We start from the raw sequence: 19,234 nt of genomic DNA, 5'->3' as shown, positions 1-19,234 counted from the left end.
CCCGCAGGGCCCAAACCAGGACAGGAGCCAGAGGGCTGGAATCTCAGTCTTTATTGGCTGCAAGGCTTCCCATGCTCAGGCCAGTGCCAGGGCTCAGATTTTGTTGAAAGCAGCAATGTCAACGCTCTGCACCTGTGGAGAGGGAGGCTGGTGGTCACACGGGGCCCTGCTTCCCAAAGGCCCAAGCGCCCATGTGCCTGGCCAGAGGCTCATTTGGACACCCCAGGCCCCTACCCTGTGTGGGCCCCTCACTCACATGCTCCTCGAACTTGGTGATCTCCTCTTCCAGGAGGTCCGTGCCCACCTTGTCGTCCTCCACCACACACTGGATCTGTAGCTTGTGGATGCCGTAGCCCACGGGCACCAGCTTGGAGCCCCCCCAGGTCAGCCCATCCAGATGGATGGAGCGCACGCAGGCCTCCAGCTGGGCCATGTCCGTCTCGTCATCCCACTGGGGAGGAGAGGGGAGGAGGGCTGGGTCAGAGCCCGCTCCCGCCGTCAACACAATCTGAGTCTACTCCTGCCCTGCCCGGCACTGATCCCTCTAGGACCACAGGGCACCGCGAGGGGAGGGTCAGAGGCGAGCCACTCACAGGCTTGACGTCCAGGAGGATGGAGGACTTGGCCACCAGGGCAGGCTTTGCGGCCTTCTTCTCGGCGTACTGCCGCAGCCTCTCCTCCCGCAGCCGGGCCGCCTCCCGGTCCTCCTCCTCATCGCTGCCGAACAGGTCAATGTCGTCGTCCTCGTCGTCCTCTGTGGCGGTGGCCACCTTCCTGGCGGGGGGCTCCACTTGGCGCATGGGAGACACGTGCTGCCACACAGGAGGGGAGACTGGGGCCCGTGCAGCCAGGACACCAGGCCTCCAGCCCTCCACCGCTGCCTGGGCCACAGCCCACATGGGGGCCGCCCGCGGCCTCCCGCTCCTCAGCGCCAGGTGTGGGTCCCTGGCGGGGAAGGGCCCTCACCTGGGTCTGCGGAGCTGTGGCCCGGTGGGCGGGCGAGCTCTTCTCTAGCGCGCTCAGCCGGGCCTCCAGCTGGGAGACAGCCTGCTGCAGATCCTGCACCACTGCGGGGGCAAAGGGGATGCTGGTCAGGCAGCAAGTGCTGGGGTGGGGCCCCCCGCCCGTCAGGCCCAGGGCCTCACCCCCTCGCAGGCTCTGGTTCTCCACTTCCAGGCTGGCAATCCGGATGACCAGCTCACTGTGGTCTCCGCTGGGCCCGCTGGGGGCCCCGGGGCCTGAGCTCTGCAAGGCAGGGGGAGAGGAAGGGCTCATACCCTAGCCTGCTCCTTGGGGTCCCCCCCATTCACAGCCATACTGAAGCAGAGCCCTAAGCTGGATGAGAAGCCCATCAAGCCCCATGGGGTCCGCTGGCCATGCTCCACCCAGGCAAGGGGAGAGGAAGCCCTGCAAGCTGAGGCCACAGTGGCATCCTCAGCCCAGCACGTGACACGAAGCAGGACCCCAGAGTGGCCCTAACGTGGGGGCGGCACAGAGCTGAGCCATGGCTGCCACTGCCTGGTGGGTGGGAGGAAGCAAAGGACTCAGCTCCAGGGGCAGCCAGACCCAGCAGCTCGGGAGGACCGGGCAACACAGCCTTGAGCTGGACACAGGAGGGGACAGCACTGGGGGCAGCCACCCCGCAGCAGCCAGGGCCACACACCTGCCTGCCTTTGAAAGCTCTGGGTGACCCAGGGACCCTGGCCTGGCCACCAGCCTCCTCTGGCTCCTCCCTGACCGGGAGCCCCCGTCATCTGACCCAGGCGGCACTGCCCAGGGAGCTCAGGCCCGAGTTACACCCCAGGAGCCTGCACGCAGGCCGTTCAGCACCCCTACCCCCCACTGCAGTGGCTCCAAGGGTGGGGTTCAGTGCACCTTGCCCTTGCCAGAGGGCTGCTGGCCCCCTCCAACGTCCAGTCAAGATAAAGGCCTGGGGCCCACCCACCAAGCAGCCACAGGGAAGCCACAGGGGTGGCCTCCTCCCCTGGTCTGCACACCCCCAGGGCACTACCAAGGTGAAGGTCTCCAGAGAGGACAGGCTGACACATGCCTGGCTCCCTGCCCTGGGACCCATGGGCAGTGCTAAGCTGACACCGTCTCCTAGACCCACCAGCTCCCACTACACAGAACTCCCAGCAGAGCTGGCCAAGTGGCACTGCGTGGCTGCAGAAGGAGCACTGACCAGCCCCCAGGACCAGATGGGCTCTGCGCACGCCACCGCCCTCCTCAGACCAACCCAAGTGTCCGCCCCACCTCCTACTCCGGCTAGTAAGTGGCAGCCCTCCGCCCACAGCTGGCCACCCCGCCGAGTCCCAGCCACCACCACCGGCACGCGACCTCCTCTCCAGCCTACTTCCCACGGCTCAGCTCCCGGACCATTCCCACCAAGAAGGTCCCACGGCTTCCGTGGCACAGGGATGAAATCCAGGACCAGCTGTTCCCCACGAAGCCCCGCCAGCCCCCGCCAACCTGCACTCTCAGGCCCCACCCCCTCTCAGCAGGCTTCCCCAAGGCCGTCTCTCCCCGTTGATCTGTGCCCGCTAAGCAAATGAACCAGGTCCCGGTGGCTCAAGGCAGGCTGGAACCTCAAGCCTTTGCCCTGCTGTGCCTGCTGCCTGGCCCCAGGGACCTCCCGACACAGGCCCGGCACCACCACCAAGTGAGGACCAACTGTGGACGGGTCCCGAGGCTGCAGGCTCCGGGCGGGCAAGGCCCCACCTGCTGCAAGGCCAAGACAAAGTGGCAGGGGAGAGACCAGGCTGTTAGGGGCCATGGGGTCACCACCGCTCGGCCCAGAAAGCACCAGGCCACTCCACGGTGTCTAGGCCCTGGGCCCACCCTGCCCACCCGGACTGAGAAGGAAGCCAGGGCGCTCAGTGAGGCAGGCCCAGGCTACCCAGTCCAGTCTGAGCTCCCAACAGCAGGCCGCAGGCAGCCACCTGGTGGCCTCGGGGGCGGTGCCGTACCAAGGTTCCGAATCCAGAAGCCTCCATCCCGGCCTCCAGCCCTGTGCCTGGCACCACGTGCAGTCCCCAGGAACCTCTGGAACCCCTGAGCCCCACTCTACCCAAACCCAAGCATGGGGCTGGGCCACAGCACCCTTCCCGGGGCCGCCAGCAGCTGAATGATGTTCCTCTGAAGTTCACGTGGAAGCCCCTGCCGCCAGGGCCTCAGAGTGGGAGATTATTTGAAAATGGGGTCTTCACACTGGTAATCAGTCACAATGACATCATTAGGGTGGCCCTAATCCAATGACTGGTGTCCTCGTGTGAAAAAATTTGGACAGAGAAAACACAGGAAGAAAACAGCCATCTACCAAAGAGAAACCAACCCCACCCACCAGGGTGGATCACCCACCCTGATCCTGGACTTTGAACCTCCTGATCATCAGAAGATAAATTTCTGTTGTTTCGGTCACCTGGTCTGTGCTGCTCCATCATTACAGCAACCTCGGCAGACCAGTCCCCAAGCCCTAACAGCTGCTCAGGTGAATTCCCTGAAGACCGGGACCCCAAAGCTGACCCCAACAGCCAGGGCCCTGAGGCCCGGTGGGGGAAGAGTTCTCACAGCCTAAGAATCTCCAGGGCCGCAGACCCAGAGCTGCTGAGCCCCTGGCTGCAGCCTTCTGAGCACTGGAGCCCGACGTGCCCGGCCTGGGTGCGAAGACCTTGCGCCACCTCGATCCCGCGGCTGCCTGGCCTGAACTTGCTCCGGCAAGCAGAGGGTGGCAGGTGGGATTTGGGGCTAATGGGCAGAAGGCAAGGCAGGAGCATGTGGGGGCCAAGTATAAAGCAGGGCCTGCTGGGCAGACAGTGGTGGCAACGCTTCCTGGGGGACAGCCACCCAGGGCCGCCCAGCTGATGGCCAGGAGCCAGTATATCCGAGCCAGCTGTGGCAGGCAGAAAGTTCCCAAATATGCCCCCAACCCTGTAAAAAGATGACCTCACGTGGCCAAAGGGACTTTGCAGATGTGACGAGGTTGAGGATCTGGACGTGGGGAGGTTACCCTGGATGACCCAGGTGGGCCCAGTGTCATTGCAAAGGTCCACATAAGAGAGAAGCAGGAGAAAGAAAGAAACGTGACAGAAATAGATGTCAAAGCTCGTGACGCTGCTGGCTAGAAGCCATAGGCCGAGCGATGTGGGCAGCTTTCTGAAAGGTAGAAAAAGCAAGAAAATGGATTCTCTCCTGGAGTCTCCAGAAGGAACACAGCTCTGCTGACACTTGGCCCTCGAGGCTGGGACACCACTCTGTAGCCCAGACAATCCTCTGAGAAGGAAGGTGGAGCAGCAGGGCTGCCACTCCGAGGGACACACTCCCCGGCCAGGCCAGGGACACACTGGACATGACCGTTTCCCTCTCCTGATCTCAGGTGGGACCTTGAGCCCGAGCTGGGCTGCAGGGCCCCTCCTGGGCCTCAAATTCAAGATGGTGGTGACTCTATGCCTTGGGACTCGGCACACCCTGTGAACCCATCTCACAGAGGAGGGCCACGCCTAAGAGGGAAGGGAGGAAGCGCAGCACGCGCCAGCCCCTCACACTCTCGGAGCAGGGAGCGAGCAGGAAGGAGAAGGCCTCAGGCCTGGTACCACAGGAGCAGCCGTGGCAAGGCGGGGAGTCCCGGGTGACCGCCAGCAATCCCAGCAAGGAGCGAGAGGAAGGACGTCTCCTCTGGCCGTGTGGGAACACAGTGCTGCACGCCGCACCCTGACTTTGCTCCAAGGGGCGACGTCATCAGCAGCACCGGGGGAAGCGCCGGGCACGCCGTTTGCCACGAGGGCGGTACTCACCCCGGCCAGGGACTTCTGGATGTTTTCTCTGGCTCTCGCGATGTCACGGAGGATCACGCTGGCGCCGTTCTCCTGCAGATGGTGCATAAAGAACAACGCTTTCATTTAAAAAAAAAAAAAAAAATTAAAAAGGCAGCCTCCTGTGGAGAGAGCAGGAAAGCCCTGCACAAAACAAAAGCTCACGGGCCTGAGGACGGAAGAGGATGGAGTCCTGTGGCCCTGACGACAGGGCCTGAGGCGCACGTGGCCTGCAAGCCCAGCCGGGCCACGTGTCGCAGGTCCTGATGGGCACCTAGAGACGCTGTGAGCGCCCTGCCCACATGTGACACGAGAGCAGCTCCAGCTCCTCGGGAGCCGGCCAGCCGCCCTCCGAAGAACCAACCCCAGCACCTGCAGCAGCGCCACCTGGGCCAACGTGCGTGTCCCGCTGTGCTGGCACAGACACCCCGAGACCCCAAGCGCAGCAGCCCCTACCTGGCGTGAGGAGCCGGCCACGGGCCCGTTCATCTGCTCGTAGAATTTCCTTTCTGCATCGTCATATTTGAACTTGTCAAACCAGATCTTCTCGTGCACTAGAAAGTTTGTGGCCATTTTCCTGTTGAGAGGGGAGGAGAGACTAAGACAGCCTGGCCGGGAGGAGGGGGCACCTCCTCGCAGACCCCAGGGCTGGCTTGCACAAGCGCCCCTTCCAACAGCCCGGACCCCGAGGGTACAGGGCAGGCCGTCCCGGTCCTTGGGTAACAAGGGCTCCAGGGCCCAGGGCAGAGCACCAGAGGGTCTCAGCACGGACCACAGCAAGCCTGCGAGCCCCTCCCCCACACCACGTGGGCTTCCTTCAGTGGTAAGGCGGGTGGCCCCCAGGCCAGTCCCCAAGACCAGTGGCTCTCAAAGCATGGCCAGGAACCTCTGGGGGTCCCCAAGGTCCTCCCCTTTCCAATCACACAACTGTTCAAGGCTGGATTTGTCGGACAATATACACCAACAGATAATGCACAAGCAGGTTTAAGAATCCAGCTGCCTCCTATTAAGCCAGACACAAGACTCGCAAAAATGTAAAACAAGGCCACTTAGTTCACTGACCTTTTTTGTTACAGAAAAGTTATTTCTTGCGTAAACGTCATTAACGTGTAACAAGCTTGTTATTATTTTTCAACAAATAAGTGCTTCTACATTTAATTACTAATATAGGAAAAATTAATAAACAAAACAAAAGCTCTCTTAGCATCACAAGACCAGCAAGTTTGAGAACTGCTGCTGTAGACCAGGGCCTGGCGAACGCCGGCCTGTGAGCCAGATCCCGCCACTGTCCGTTTTTGCAAATCGCTGTATTGGCACGTCTGCAGTCTGCTGCTTTCCCACTACTCGGCAAGGCGGGGGAGCTGCCAGACCTGGGCCCAGAGCCCGAATTCTCACAGATGACAAAGTCTGCTGACTCAGAACCGCCCTGTCCCTCACCAAGTGCAACAGAAAAGGACCCAACCTCACCAATTCTCTTTGCTGAGGATCCCAGGCCATCACTGGACCTCACCAAGTGTACCCCCGTGACAAGGGAGGTTGAGCCCTGTAACTCTCCTCCACCCCAGCTCGAAGAGGCATCACTGAACAGTTTCAGTTCCACGCCACCCCGCACGCACATGTACTGCCTGATGGGGAACGCCCCCCTCCCCCCGGCGGTGGGCCCCACACCCTGCCCCTCGCACCAAGGCCAGGATCCCGTCAAAGCAGCACATCCAACCCCACCGAGGAGCCGAGGGGCTCCTGCCGGGAGTCTGGGGTCCAGGGAGGCCCCTCCACGCCCCCTCTGGCCCGGCCTGCGGCCCAGGGCCTCTCCCCACTGGGGGGCCCCCAGTCTGCCCTGAGTCCAACGGTCTCTGCCCTCCTGCCTGAGCCCAGTGGGCTAAGGGATCCCTTCCATGGCCAGGCTCTGGCCTCCAGCGACCAGCTGGCACTGCATAAACCGCTCTGGGGGCCAGACCCCTGGGTCCACAGGCTGAAGGCAAGTTGGCCTCATCCAGTGGGTGTCTTCCAGACTCAGGCCGCTGGACCGGCCGCGTGCTAGAGCACCTGAGACGCCCACCTCACCTCAGGTGGTTCTGGACAAGGAGATGGGGGAGACAGCAGGATGGGTCGGCAAGCGGCCCAGTGGGGCTTGGGGGCCGGGAGCCTTCATCGCTCCCCTGTCCCATGAGTCAGGGGAGAAGCTGGAAGTTGCCTGGCCAAAGGGGAAACCTTGCGCAAGACAGATTCAGGCCCACGTGGACCCCTTCCCTCCACCAACTTGGTGGGGGTGACCCCAGAGGCTGCAATGCCCCAGGGGCAGATAGCTATCCCAGCCCGACCCGAGCCAGCTTCCAACTCAGCCGGTCCAGGAGTCTTGGGAGGAGCCCCGCCAGGGGTGGTGGGGGCAGGGAAGGGAGCACGCCGGCCACCCAGCCCGGCCCGGGGAAGCCCAGGCACCCGCCCGGCACGTTTTCCCTACTTGGGTCTCAGGCTGGACATGGAAGGGCCAGACCGGGCGCTGGGTCGGTGAACCAGGGACGGAGCTTCAAGGCGCCAGGCCATGCGCAGGGCCTCGGCGGCGTGGTGGCGGCACTCTGCGCTGTCGTAGGCCGGCTTGCTGAGCCAGGGGGCCTCGGCATCCTTGTGCAGGAAGTACCGGTAGGGCAGGGCAGAGGAGGCCTCCCCGTCCACCCGCCGCGGCCCGAGCCGCCGGCTTCCCACGGCGTTGCGGCCCCGCCGGTCTCTGCGGCCGCGCCGGGCGCCCTCAGCCTGACCGGCTCGCTCCTGCAAGCGCACCTTCCCAGGGGGGTGGCCGTCAAACAGGGCCTCGTAGAAGACCCTCTCGGCCGCGTCGTAGCGGGGCTTCTCCAGCCACACCTCCCGCACCAGCGCCTGCAGGCTGCCCAGTGGGGGCTGGCCGTTGGCTGGCGGGCTGGGCTGGCGGATGAGGTGCAGGTCGGGGGCGGCCGCCCACTGGCCCGTGTCGGGAGCCCCCTGCCCGCCGCTCCCCTCCGCAGCCAGCAGCAAGGCCTGAGACCACTCCACGAACGCCCGCTCAGCCTGGTCAAAGGAAGACTTGTTGACCCAGACGCCCCAGGTCACGTGGTGGCAGGCCACCTGGCTTCCGAGGGCGCAGAGGGCCCCAGGGGCCAGGGCGGGAGGCCGGGCTGCCTGGGCGGCCGCATCTGCCAGCCTCTGGTGGTACGAGCTCTCCGCCTGGTCGAACAGCGGCTTGTCCAGCCAGACGTGGTCGGCTGAGAGGCCCACGAGGGCCAGGTCCCCCTGGCTGAGCCAGCCCCTCGGGGAGCGCTTCCTCGGCTTCTGCAACGGCTTCTTCCCATTGTGGCTCTTCCCGGGCTCGCTGCTGCCGCTGCCGTTGGGGGCGCCCGCCTCCTCGGCCTCATCCTCCCGGCCCGGCCCGTTCACTGCCAGTGCCTCGGCCGGGAGCTGCTGGGCGGCGGCTCTCATGGCCTCGTGCTCGTAGAAGCGCCGCTCAGCTTCCCCGTACTTCTGCTTGTCTTCCCAGACCGTCTCCAGGGCACAGGAGGCCTTCCCGCTCATCTTCCACGCAGCGTTAAAAAGCAAGCACAAAGGGCAGTTGCAACACCGTGGGCCGTGGGCAGACGGCACCCCCGCCCCTCCCTGCTCGGCCGCCCGGATGGGGTGCCCCGGGGCAGCATGCACGGGGAGCTGGGGAAGCAGTAAACACGCACGAGCACGTAATGCGTGGTGTGGTTGCACGTGTGTATCCTCCTAACCGCAAAACTTGCCTTTTCTCATCCAACATGCACCCAGGCTCTCCAAGGGGGCCCAGAGAACACTTTCCAAACCTCTTTGGCTACAGAAACCTCTTCGGTGAACCCCAAGAACAGCGGCCAAATAAACACAGGACGCGCTCAGCTAATTCAACTTTTACGTCAACAGCAAATGAGTTTTAGAACAAGTGCGTCCCGTGAAACATTAGAGCCTCACTTATTCTGAAAAGTTAGCCGCTGTTCATCTGAAACTTTAACTGGACGTCCTGCGTTTTTGCTAAGCCTGGCCACCTCCCTGAGGCACTCGGGCTTCTGTTTTATAGAAATGCACTTGGTGGTCTCAGAGGACGGCCCCGCTCCTGGCACATTCTGCCTGATCTGAGTCCCCCACCTGCACGGCCACACCGCCATCCTGAGCAGTGCATGTTCCAAGGGAAGCTAGAAGATCTTAGCTAAGGGGCACCTGGGAACAGAGGGTGGAGCACCCACCCCTGCGAGGCCACATCAGGGGAGATGCCAAGGAGTGAGTGTCTAAAAGGGAAGGAAGGCAGTGGCTCTGGCAGTTAAGAATCAGGTTCCTTGGTCAGCGGCCGATGCCTCCTGACCAGGAGACAAGCAACTCACACCCGTGGGTGCGCCTAAACTAAAGGAACCATGTGGGAACCTCCGAGTCCTGTCCTAGGACGCGAGATCCTCCCTGCACTCCAGCGCCTTTTGGTGTAAGGGGCTCCGCACACCTGCCACTGTGGCTACTGGATAAGCCTCTGTCCAGAAGCCTGAGCTCAGAGTAGCCCCGTCACCTGCTGCCCCCGTGCAAGACTGGGCCACAGGGCGTGCGCAAACAGCCACGAGGCGATGGCCTCGGCCCTGCCGCTGGCACAGGGCCCCCCATTCTGCTCCCGGGCACGGTGCCCCGTAAAGGCTAGCCCCATTGCTGGGCAGCCCAGAATTCTACAGCAGACCCTATTCAGCAGAACCGAGGGGCCTGGGCCACCGCAGCCTCCGGCTAGAAGCAGCTCAAGCCCAGAAAGCCCTGGAGGCCAGTCTGCTCTTAGGGTGCACCTAGGGGTCCCCGAGCTCACACCTGGCTGGCCTGTTCTAGAGGACGGCCTTGACTAGCACAGGGACTCCTCCCCTGAGACCCTACTCTGGACCCTGTGCCCGCCCAGAAGCAGAAGCACCAGGCCGACTGCCTGGGGCTAAGCAGCTTGCTCTCAGGATGGCCCCAGTGTCTCCTGCTGCTGCAAGGTCACCTGGTGAAGCCTAAGCGAGGGCAGACCTGCTGGGCCCTCACCCCAGGGAGGAGGCCCCCCGAGGGGGCAGACTTTCACCCCAGGACAGCAAACCCTTCCTGCCACTCACCGCAGGGTCTACAGCCCCCCAACCAAAACCAAAACCCAAACCCAATTCCAATCACCCCGGGACGTGTGGGCCAAGTCCCGACCGACCTGGGACTTCAGGGAGACTGCCCTTTGTGCTCTGAGGGGCTCGCCGGGGTCTCTCACAGCACCCGATGCAGGGGCGGAGGCCCAGGCTCAGAGAGGTCCCTGGCCACCCCCTCGAGCCTCCCTCCCCGGGGCCAGCAGCACTTACCAAGGCCAGGCTGACTGCAGAGGCAGTGCTGGGGGGCGGGAGCCCATGCCCAGGAGGCGGGGCACTGTGACATCACTCACTGTAACCGAGGGCTGCAGGCCTACCAGGCTGGGCTTGTCTGCCCTCTGACCTCTCTGGCGGACCCTCACCAAAGCAGCGCAGCGCGGGTCAGGGCTGGTCTGGCCCCTGCAGCCCTGCCCACCAGGCTGACCCCCCAGTGCGGAAGCCCTACGTGAACCTAGTGGCCTAAACGCTGTCCTCGGCTCCTGACATCAAACCAGGCTCTGCTCAGAGCTCTAAGGGTCACAGTTCGGGGGAGGGGAAGCCCCCTCTCAAGATGCCCGTGAGCAAGGGACAGGGCCTGAGACCAGGGGCTGGCTGGGGCGGCGGCACCCTGCCCTGCCCAGAGGTGTGGAAGGTGCCCACCCTACTGCCGGGGCAGGAACTGGCTCAGCCCAGGAAGGTGCTGAGGCCACACCCAACAGGTCCAGACAAGGAAACCGAGGCCGGCAGCCTGGCCCCAGAGGTGTCAGGACTCGCCGGGCGTGGTGAGGGCTGGGCTGGGGGCCCCTGGCTCGGGTGAAGGGGACACAGGAGCCTGGGACGGGCGAGTACTTACTTCGCTTCGATCTCCTAGGACAGCATGAAGAGAAAGCAGCAGAGTTAGAGACAGTCAGACAGGGCGGCCCGAGCAGGCTGGGGGGCCTTCTCAGAAGCTGCTCGGTGAGGCGGCGTGGAGGCGAGTTTGCTGGGGAACAAAGGCGAGCACCGGCGCCAAGACCCACCACCAAAATCCCAGGGGGCGGCCGCTGCTCCTTCATCACTCGAAATGCGCAGATGCTGGGGTTCCTGTTAGCCGGAGCCAGGCAGCCCTGGGAGGCCCCATCTGAGCTCCTCGCTGAGCTGAGCCAACCTGGGGAGGTGAGCCAGCACCTCGAGTGCCCCGCTGCCCACGTGGATCAGTGCTAGGAGGCCTCTCCCCAGCCCCGCACCGCCACTGGGTCCAGACCGCTGGACCACGTGTAGGACGACAAGGACCTGGCAGAAGGTCTTGGCGGCCACCCAGCCCCAGTACCCACGCCGGACAGGCCTCTCCCTCAGCAGGGCCACTATGGGGGCGAGAGGCCAGGTGGGCAGGGTGTGCCGTCCCCGCAGGCCGGCACCGGAGGGTGCACGAGAGGACAGACGGGGTGCCCGGCCCTGAATCCACAAGAGGTGCCACCAAGGGGCTGAGGACCCAGTCAGCCCTGCCACCCAGGCCCCTGGCCTCCCGTCTCCCCCACACTGCGGCCAGCGCGCCAGCATCAAGTCACCCCGGGACAGGGTGCGCGAGGCGTCCTGCGGGGCGAACAGAGAGGCTAGCAGGCAGGAGGCAGGCGTGCACGGAGGTCCCAGGCAGGCTCTCTGCAGACACCCACCATAGGGGCTTCGTGTGGCAAGGCTCTGGCGGGAGGAGGACTCCCCAGAGACACCACACAGGAGCGCTGTCACCTGGGGAGGCGACCACAGACAGCTGAGGGCTGCCTGGTAAAGCCAGTGCCAGGATGGGGCCAAGAGCACCCCCAGGGCTGCTGGAGGATGAGGCCCCAGGACAGCCGGCACAGCCCCCGACGTCAGAGGCAGGGGCCCACCTCTCCCAGTAGAAGAACCACTCTGAGCCTGAACACTTTCCCGCGAGGACGCCACCAGGGAAGCACAGAACTCTCGGCTAGGGGCCGGGCGTCCTACAGGAGCAGTCGGGCCTCCACCGCCCCCCCCCCGCCCCCCGCAACACTGGAGCACACAGGGGGCAGAGCCAGGACGCAGAGGAAGCAGTCCCACCCCGTACTCCTCACCTGCAGGGCCAAGAGCAAGCCGCCTGCCACTAAGGACCAGCCCTGGGGCATAAAGCATGTCAAGACCACGCCCATAAGAGGGGGCACTGAGGCGTGGGAGGCCCTGGAGGGATCACGGCCCACCCAGCCACCAGGATCTGGGGCGAAGGCAGCGAGCAGCTCTTCCTCTGCAACTCCCCCAGCCCAGCGTCAGTGCGAATCAGCACTCCTGGCTGTGCTGAGGGACTCTGGGGGCTGCGGAGTCCTTCTCAGCCTCTGCCCAGCTGGGAGGGCAGTTCTTGCAGTGCCAGTACAGGGAAACTGGCAGCACTCCCTGGCCAGGATACTCCTGGCTGGAGGCTCCTGAAGGTGAGGACGTGGCCTGGCAGAGCGGTGCCCACCAATCCGCCAAGAGGTCCCCGTGAGGCTGGGTGAACGGGGAAGGTTTCTGGGAGGGGTGAGGGTTGCCCCCTCCCCCGGCTCCATCCTCCACACCTCGTTCTCATCCTCCAAACGGTCTCAGGTAACCAGGTGCCCATGTGACCCCATCGCAGTCACACACAGGCAGGGGCTCCCAGGTCATCCACCCAGAGGTCACAGCTCTCTGCCCCCCTTCCACAGGAAGTGGGAATCGGTGTGCGGTGTGGGGAGATGGGGCCCCTGGCTGGCGCGGCCTGGACCAGTGCTGCACAACAGAGCTTCCACGCGTGCAGTGTCCAAGAGAACGCGGCGAGCACTCAGCACGCTTCAGCCGATGAGAACGAGCCAGCAGTGGGGCAACTGCACGAGAGGGCTGCCCTCTGATTTTCTTTAGAGGCGAACTCCACAGCCCCCAGTTCTTACTCAGAAGCTTCCCCACCTCTGACTCCTGGACAGTCCGGCCCCACTCAAAAATGCCAACCTGTCCTGCTGGCGTGGAGGGGAGCCCCTGCACCCCAAGACTCAGCACTCACACTGCGGCTGCCCAAGTCACCCCACCTGAGGCCCAGCCAGCTGCATGACATTTGTGCTACAATACCATGGCCGTCGGTTCTATTTCTATCCCAGTCTGTGGCGCCCTGGTCTATCTACCCTGACCGCCAGGTGCCTGCGCCCCCTTCCCTCGGGCGGCTCCAGCACTGCACGCGCCTCCTCAACCATTCTGAGTACACCTGACACCTCACACAGCTGGGAGACGGGAGTGGGGTAAACTGAGGCTCCGGGTCGGCGAGGTGAGAATCTGGGACTCCGTGTCTCATTCTGACGCCTGTCCTTCACACAAATGTCACACTGCCCCCCACCTCAAAGTCACACGTGCCATCTTCAAACAGGGCCACAGGGCCAGGGCTCGTGCCGGCATTTCCTGCCTGCAGCCCTTGAAAAGCTGACACCAGAGCGCGACGCACCGGGGACGTTCTTTGTGGTCGCCTATTTAGGATCACCTTCAAGAAACCTTCATCCACAAAAACACTGGTCAAGCGTGTTTGCCCCCCAGGCTCCTCTAGGGGAAGGCACAGCAGCCGCGCTCCAAGGTGAGGAGATGGAGAGCTGCAGGGCACCCCGGCACTGGCACAGGGCCCAGGCCCGACTGCCCCGCACAGGCGGCACAGGGCACCTGCTCCTCGGAGTCTGTGCCAAGCTTTCTCAGGGAACCCCTACGTCTGGAGCTAAGCACGGCGGTGGGGCTCAACCCACTTATGGTTGAGGGCTCCCTAGGAGCTAGGGGTGTCAGAGCTGCTTCTGAGGCAACACCGGGTCCTTCCCCGACCCAGGCCAGACCTACTCCCTCACCAGTTACTTGCCAGAGTCAATCTGCTCTCGCGACAAGCAGGGACCACCCCAAAGTCCAGCCACACAAACAGCTCTCTTGCTCCAGGGTGGCCCTTCACTCTGAAAACCCTGTCGTGCTGGTCCCCGCCCCATGCCACCCCCCTGGCTCCAGGACAAGGCTTTCCCTTCTTCGTTCCACTGAAAGTGCCCACTTTTCAGGAAGGTATCCTCTTCCCCTTCAGAGAGTGGCTTCGACATCGCCTCCTGCCCGGATCACCTTATCCAAATCCAGACCCTCCATCCCTCTCAGAGAACGCTGTATTTCAGTCACCCAGCAATCACATCCTTATTCGTCCCCGAGTTCATGAGCTCTCCAGGTTCCACGAAGACTGGGTCCGTGCCTGTCTCAAGCCCAGAGCCGACATGAAGGAGGTGCTCCACAAACGTCGACAAAGAAACGGGGGGACTACAGGCCCGGGTCACAGGTGGGCAAACATCCTTGTCACCCACCGGGGCGGAGACCAGCGCGGCCCCGACATTCCCGCAGCCGCCCTCCCGCCGGGGCAGCCGCAGGGGTCCGGCCGGCACGTGGCCCGCGGGCTCCGCCCCTCTGCGCGGCCGCGAGCCCGCATCCGGCCCCGCGCCCCGGAGCCGGCCTGCCGGCGGCTCTCCAACCAAGTCCCTGCCGGCGCAGCGCGGGCCGTCCCTTCCCCGGGCCCCAGGGCCTGGCGGCGCAACCCTAGGTACTCACACGCCAGCCAAGGACGCGGCGACCAACGTTGAGGGATCGGCGGCGCGCGACGGCGAAGAAAAGGGAGGGCCGCGCTGGCCGCGCACGGGAAGTGAAGCAGCGGGCTCTACCACGCGCCGGGACGCGGGGGACGCGGCCCGCGCGCACGGCCCGCTGCGCTGCCTGGGCCTTCCGCGCGACTTTCCCCGCGGGTGGACAGAAGACAGTGGGAGACCCCCGCGAGGCTCGCCCTTTCCCGGAGGAGCTGGAGCAACCCGCCGGGCACAGCGCCGCCGGCTCCCGCCCCCCTCCGCTGCAGCTCCGGTGGACTCGGCGGGCCCGGGCGGAGCAGACCGGCCGGCACGTGCCGGGTGACGTGCAGCGCGGGGTGGGGCCGCGCGGGGCCAACGCGCCTGCGCGCGCCGAGCGGGCGAGACAAAGGGGAGGGCCCGGCCGGTCCCGCCCCCAGCGCCCGCCCAGCGCGGCCGGCCGGGCGGGCGTATGGCCCCGGTTCCCGCGCCCCCGCTGCCGCTGCCGCCGCAGCCGCAGCAGCAACCATGTACCCCGCGGGACTCCCGGCCGGCCCGGCCCCGCGCCGCGGCCGCCGCCCCCCGCCCGGGCGCCCCGCGCAGTCGCCGCGGCCCCCCGCGCCCGCCCCGGTCGCCGCCGCGCGGCCGCCGCCCCCCGCGCCCGGGCCGCGGCCCCGCGTGGCTGTGAAGATGGCCTTCCGCAAGGCCTACTCCATCAAGGACAAGCTGCAGGCCATCGAGCGCGTCAAGGGCGGCGAGCGGCAGGCCAGCGTGTGCCGCGACTTCGGCGTGCCCGGAGGCACGCTGCGCGGCTGGCTCAAGGACGAGCCCAAGCTGCGCTGGTTCCTGGAGCAGCTGGGCGGCGAGGTGGGCACGCAGCGCAAGAAGATGCGGCTAGCCAACGAGGAGGAGATCGACCGCGCCGTCTACTCGTGGTTCCTGGCGCTGCGCCAGCACGGCGTGCCGCTGTCGGGGCCGCTCATCCAAGCGCAGGCCGAGGCCTTCGCGCGCCAGATCTACGGGCCCGAGTGCACCTTCAAGGCCAGCCACGGCTGGTTCTGGCGCTGGCAGAAGCGCCACGGCATCTCCAGCCAGCGCATCTACGGCGAGGCCGAGCCCCCAGCCGCCGGCCCCGCGCCCGGCCTGCCGGTCAAGCAGGAGCCCGCGCAGCTCACCCGCACCGGCCCCCTGCCCGACCGCGCCCTGAATTCCCCTGCCCCCGCCGAGGGCGGCTACGGCGACGAGCAGATCTACAACGCCAACGTCACCGGCCTCTACTGGAAGCTGCTTCCGGAGCAGGCCGCGCCCCTGGGCGCGGGGGGCTGTGGCCGTCGCTGGCGGGGCGACCGGGTGACGGTGCTGCTGGCCGCCAACCTGACCGGCAGCCACAAGCTGAAGCCGCTGGTCATCGGGCAGTTGCCGGACCCACCCAGCCTGCGCCACCACAACCAGGACAAGTTCCCCGCCTCCTACCGCTACAGCCCCGACGCCTGGCTCAGCCGCCCGCTGCTGCGCGGCTGGTTCTTCGAGGAGTTCGTCCCGGGCGTCAGGCGCTACCTGCGCCGCAGCTGCCTGCAGCAGAAGGCTGTGCTGCTGGTCGCCCACCCGCCCTGCCCCAGCCCTGCGGCCAGGATGCCCACGCTGGAGGAGAGCGAGGAGACCCCCAGGAGGTGCCGGCCTGAGCCCCTGGGCCCTCCGGAGGAGCTGCAGACCCCCGACGGGGCGGTGCGGGTGCTGTTCCTGTCCAAGGGCAGCAGCCGGGCACACATCCCGGCCCCACTGGAGCAGGGGGTGGTGGCCGCCTTCAAGCAGCTGTACAAGCGGGAGCTGCTGCGGCTGGCCGTGTCCTGCGCCGGGGGGTCCCCGCTGGACTTCATGCGCAGCTTCATGCTCAAGGACATGCTCTACCTGGCCGGCCTCTCCTGGGACCTGGTGCAGGCAGGCAGCATCGAGCGCTGCTGGCTTTTGGGCTTGCGGGCTGCCTTCGAGCCCCGGCCGGCGGAGGAGTGCGCTGGGCAGCCAGCTGGCCAGGCCGAGGAGGCCGCGGAGCGCAGCAGGGTGCTTAGCGACCTCACGCACCTGGCAGCCCTGGCCTACAAGCGGCTGGCGCCCGAGGAGGTGGCCGAGTGGCTGCACCTGGACGATGACGGGGGGCTGCCCGACGGCTGCAGAGAGGACCCAGGCCCCAGCCGGCCTCCCGTGCTGGTCCCTGGGGCCCCTCCGCCCCCAGCCAGCTTGCCCTCTGTCGCGGCGGGAGGAGAGGAGGAGGAGGAGGCCGCCGTGCCCTCCGCTGGGGAGGCCGTGCGGGGCCTGGAGACAGCTCTGCGATGGCTGGAGAGCCGGGACCCCCGGGAGGTAGGGCCGCTGAAGCTGGTGCAGCTTCGCTCCCTGATCAGCATGGCCCGGAGGCTGGGGGGCATCGGGCCCTCTCCTGCAGTCCCTGATGATGGGGTGTGACCAGGCCAGTCCGAGCAGCCCCCAGTGGCCTTTCTCCTGCGGCACTTGGAGGGGATACACACAGCCTCCCCATCTCTCCTCCCCCCCCTGGGGTGGCCTCCCCCCCTCGCTCGGGGTTGCAGGGATCCCAGCCCAGCCTGGCTCAGAGGAGCTCTGTTGGTGAAGGGCCGTCCCCTCCACTGGTGCCCGCGTTTCATGTGGGGACAGAACAGAGGCCGCGGGCGCCTGCTTCCCCTCCCTGGGCAGGCGCGCACGTGGGGTCTGCGGTCTTAGCCAGGTGCCCTCTCGTGCAGGCCTGGCACACACACCACAGCACTTATCAGAGAGCAGGTGGCTGTGCTCCCACCCTGGCCCCTGTGGGGCTGAGGCCTCCAGCCATGTTCCTGTCCACACCGCCCAGCACTTGTACCGGACGAGGGCCCGGCGCTCCCATCCCTCCCGACCACAGCCATGCGGTCGGTCGTCTCAATGGGAAGCACACCACTCGTTTTGTTTTTAGCGCGTTAAGTCTGTCTTTAACAGATACGCTTCAGGGACCCGGGGTGGAGGGCTCCGTGGGCTGGAAGGGAGGATGGTGCCCGGCACGCGGGGCCTCCCAAGGTTCTGGGTGCAGCGAGGGCTGTAGGTTTCTGTTCCACTCGGATTTTTAACTTTCCTTAAGAAAACATTCTGAACAGCTCTCTTGTTCCGTGGGGTTGGCGAGCACTAGACCTGGGCCCTGGTGACAGACCAGTGGCCGGGCCAGCGCCCTGTGCCCCCACCAGCCACAGGCCACTTTGTCCAGCCCCAGAGCCCAGAGCCATCCCGTTTCCCCGGAGCAGCCCTGGGGCACTGACGGCCATGCCAGGACAACCCTCAGTGCCTTAGCTCCCCTCCAAGGCTCCCCTGCCCAGCCTGCCCTCAGGTTTCTCTCCCGCGCCTGGCGCTGCCCAAGGCGTGGCTGAGGGGCTGCTTCCCATGGCCCCATCAACTGGGCTCCTAGATGGCACCGTTTGTAAGGAGAAGGTAAGGGCTCTGTAACTGTCCAGCTCTGGATTGAGGATCCTGCTGGTGGCCTGAGGCCGAGAGATACCCACCCGGCCTCCCAGAGGCTGCCCTGCACAGATACCCAGAGCTCTTGTGAGGGGCAGTGGGGCCGGATTTGAGGTGCTGCCTGCCTCAGCGCTCTGCCCTCATCCTCACCTGCCCCATCCTCCTGGGGTCTGAGACTGCAGAGGCCACAGACAGGTGCTGTGTTTGTGGGACGGGACGGCTGGGCACCCCCAGAGCAAGGACATAAACTGTTCCTTGGAACCACCCCCAGTCAAAAAAAAAGAACCCCCCCCCCCCAAAAAAAAAACCACATATGTATGTGTATGTCAAATCTGAAAGCTGAGGGACAGTATGTAGGATTTGGAAACAAGAGAAGGGAGGCTTGGCTAGCCAGGCCCAGGCAGCAGCCTCCAGCCGCAACTGCTGGGGCCCACCTGGCACCTCCACTTCCATCTGTGTCAAGCCTGCACACCTGCAGGAGCCTCTGGCGGTCTACGCTGGCCCTGGGTCTAACCAAGCAGCTGCACGGGGCTTCAGGATGCCTCGCATGTTACACCACCTGCCTCTCCAGCTGGTGGCGACCCGGGGACCCAGGCCGGGAGCTCCTGGTCACGATGGCCAGCAGGTCCTCTGCCCTGCCCGCCTATAGGGTCCTGTGGAGAGACAGACCTCAGAGCCCAGGTGGGCACCGGGCGAGGGTGGCCTCTGGTAGCATCATCAGCACTGCCCCTCTTGCCAAGTATCCTGTCTCAGCCTTTAATCCTCTTGTACCCCGGAGCCTGGGCAGGGGGACTGCAGTTGGTATTGAGAACCGGCTAGCAGGACAGGACCTCCCACCTCCTCTCATGTGGCTCCAGCCTCGTCCCCTCTGGAGAACCAAGGCTGCACCCCAGGAGGTGGCTCTGCCCGGTCTCCAAGGCCCTGGATGGGCAGCGTGGAAACGAGGCACAGCGCAGGCTGGCCTGGGGCCTTGAAGAGTTAGGGGGCCCATCAAGGGTGGGTCTGGGAGCCGCTTCGCTTTGCTGGGCTGGGGACTACCTCGCCCAAGGACCTCCGAAGGTGTCCTCTCTAGAATGGGGGCACTGGTGCCACCGGGCCCTGCACATGAAGAGGGTGGCTCTGGCCCCAAACGCAGCCCCAGCAATGATCCTTGTGACCCCGGGCCCCATCGCAGCTCTGGCACGAGGTCACCCACCTCCCTGGGCTCACCTCACTGTGAACCACAGGGCAGAGTCTTCCTGTGGGAGACGCCAGCTTTTCTCTGCAGAATGGGTGAAATGGCCTC

At 65.3% G+C, this 19,234-nt stretch overlaps 2 protein-coding genes across 4 annotated transcripts; one reads left to right on the top strand and one right to left on the bottom strand.

Moving 5' to 3' along the window:
* Positions 1-14: 14 nt before the first annotated feature.
* Positions 15-14,708, bottom strand: EEF1D (eukaryotic translation elongation factor 1 delta; the record flags this gene model as incomplete). Of its 3 annotated transcripts, none has more annotated exons than XM_079901712.1 (8): positions 15-132; positions 257-451; positions 594-812; positions 967-1,067; positions 1,146-1,245; positions 4,791-4,862; positions 5,265-5,385; positions 14,453-14,708. In XM_079901712.1, 7 exons carry the CDS (start codon positions 5,379-5,381, stop codon positions 94-96), a joined length of 843 nt encoding a protein of 280 aa, XP_079757838.1. In that variant the 3' UTR covers positions 15-93. The 3 variants fall into 3 exon arrangements, with proteins under 3 accessions (XP_079757838.1, XP_079757839.1, XP_079757840.1); XM_079901713.1 differs by lacking the exon at positions 14,453-14,708 and adding an exon at positions 10,758-11,121; XM_079901714.1 differs by lacking the exon at positions 14,453-14,708 and adding an exon at positions 7,270-8,351 and having other exon boundaries at positions 5,265-5,406.
* Positions 14,709-14,988: 280 nt separating this feature from the next.
* TIGD5 (tigger transposable element derived 5) lies at positions 14,989-16,917 on the top strand (the record flags this gene model as incomplete). The annotated part of the gene is made up of 1 exon (XM_079901794.1): positions 14,989-16,917. One exon carries the CDS (start codon positions 14,989-14,991, stop codon positions 16,915-16,917), a length of 1,929 nt encoding a protein of 642 aa, XP_079757920.1.
* Between the last annotated feature and the right edge of the window lie 2,317 nt (positions 16,918-19,234).

The sequence above is a fragment of the Stenella coeruleoalba genome, assembly GCF_951394435.1.
Source record: "Stenella coeruleoalba genome assembly, chromosome: 17".
In the NCBI taxonomy this organism is placed as follows: domain Eukaryota; kingdom Metazoa; phylum Chordata; class Mammalia; order Artiodactyla; family Delphinidae; genus Stenella; species Stenella coeruleoalba.
This window is presented reverse-complemented; position numbering and strand designations above follow the sequence as displayed.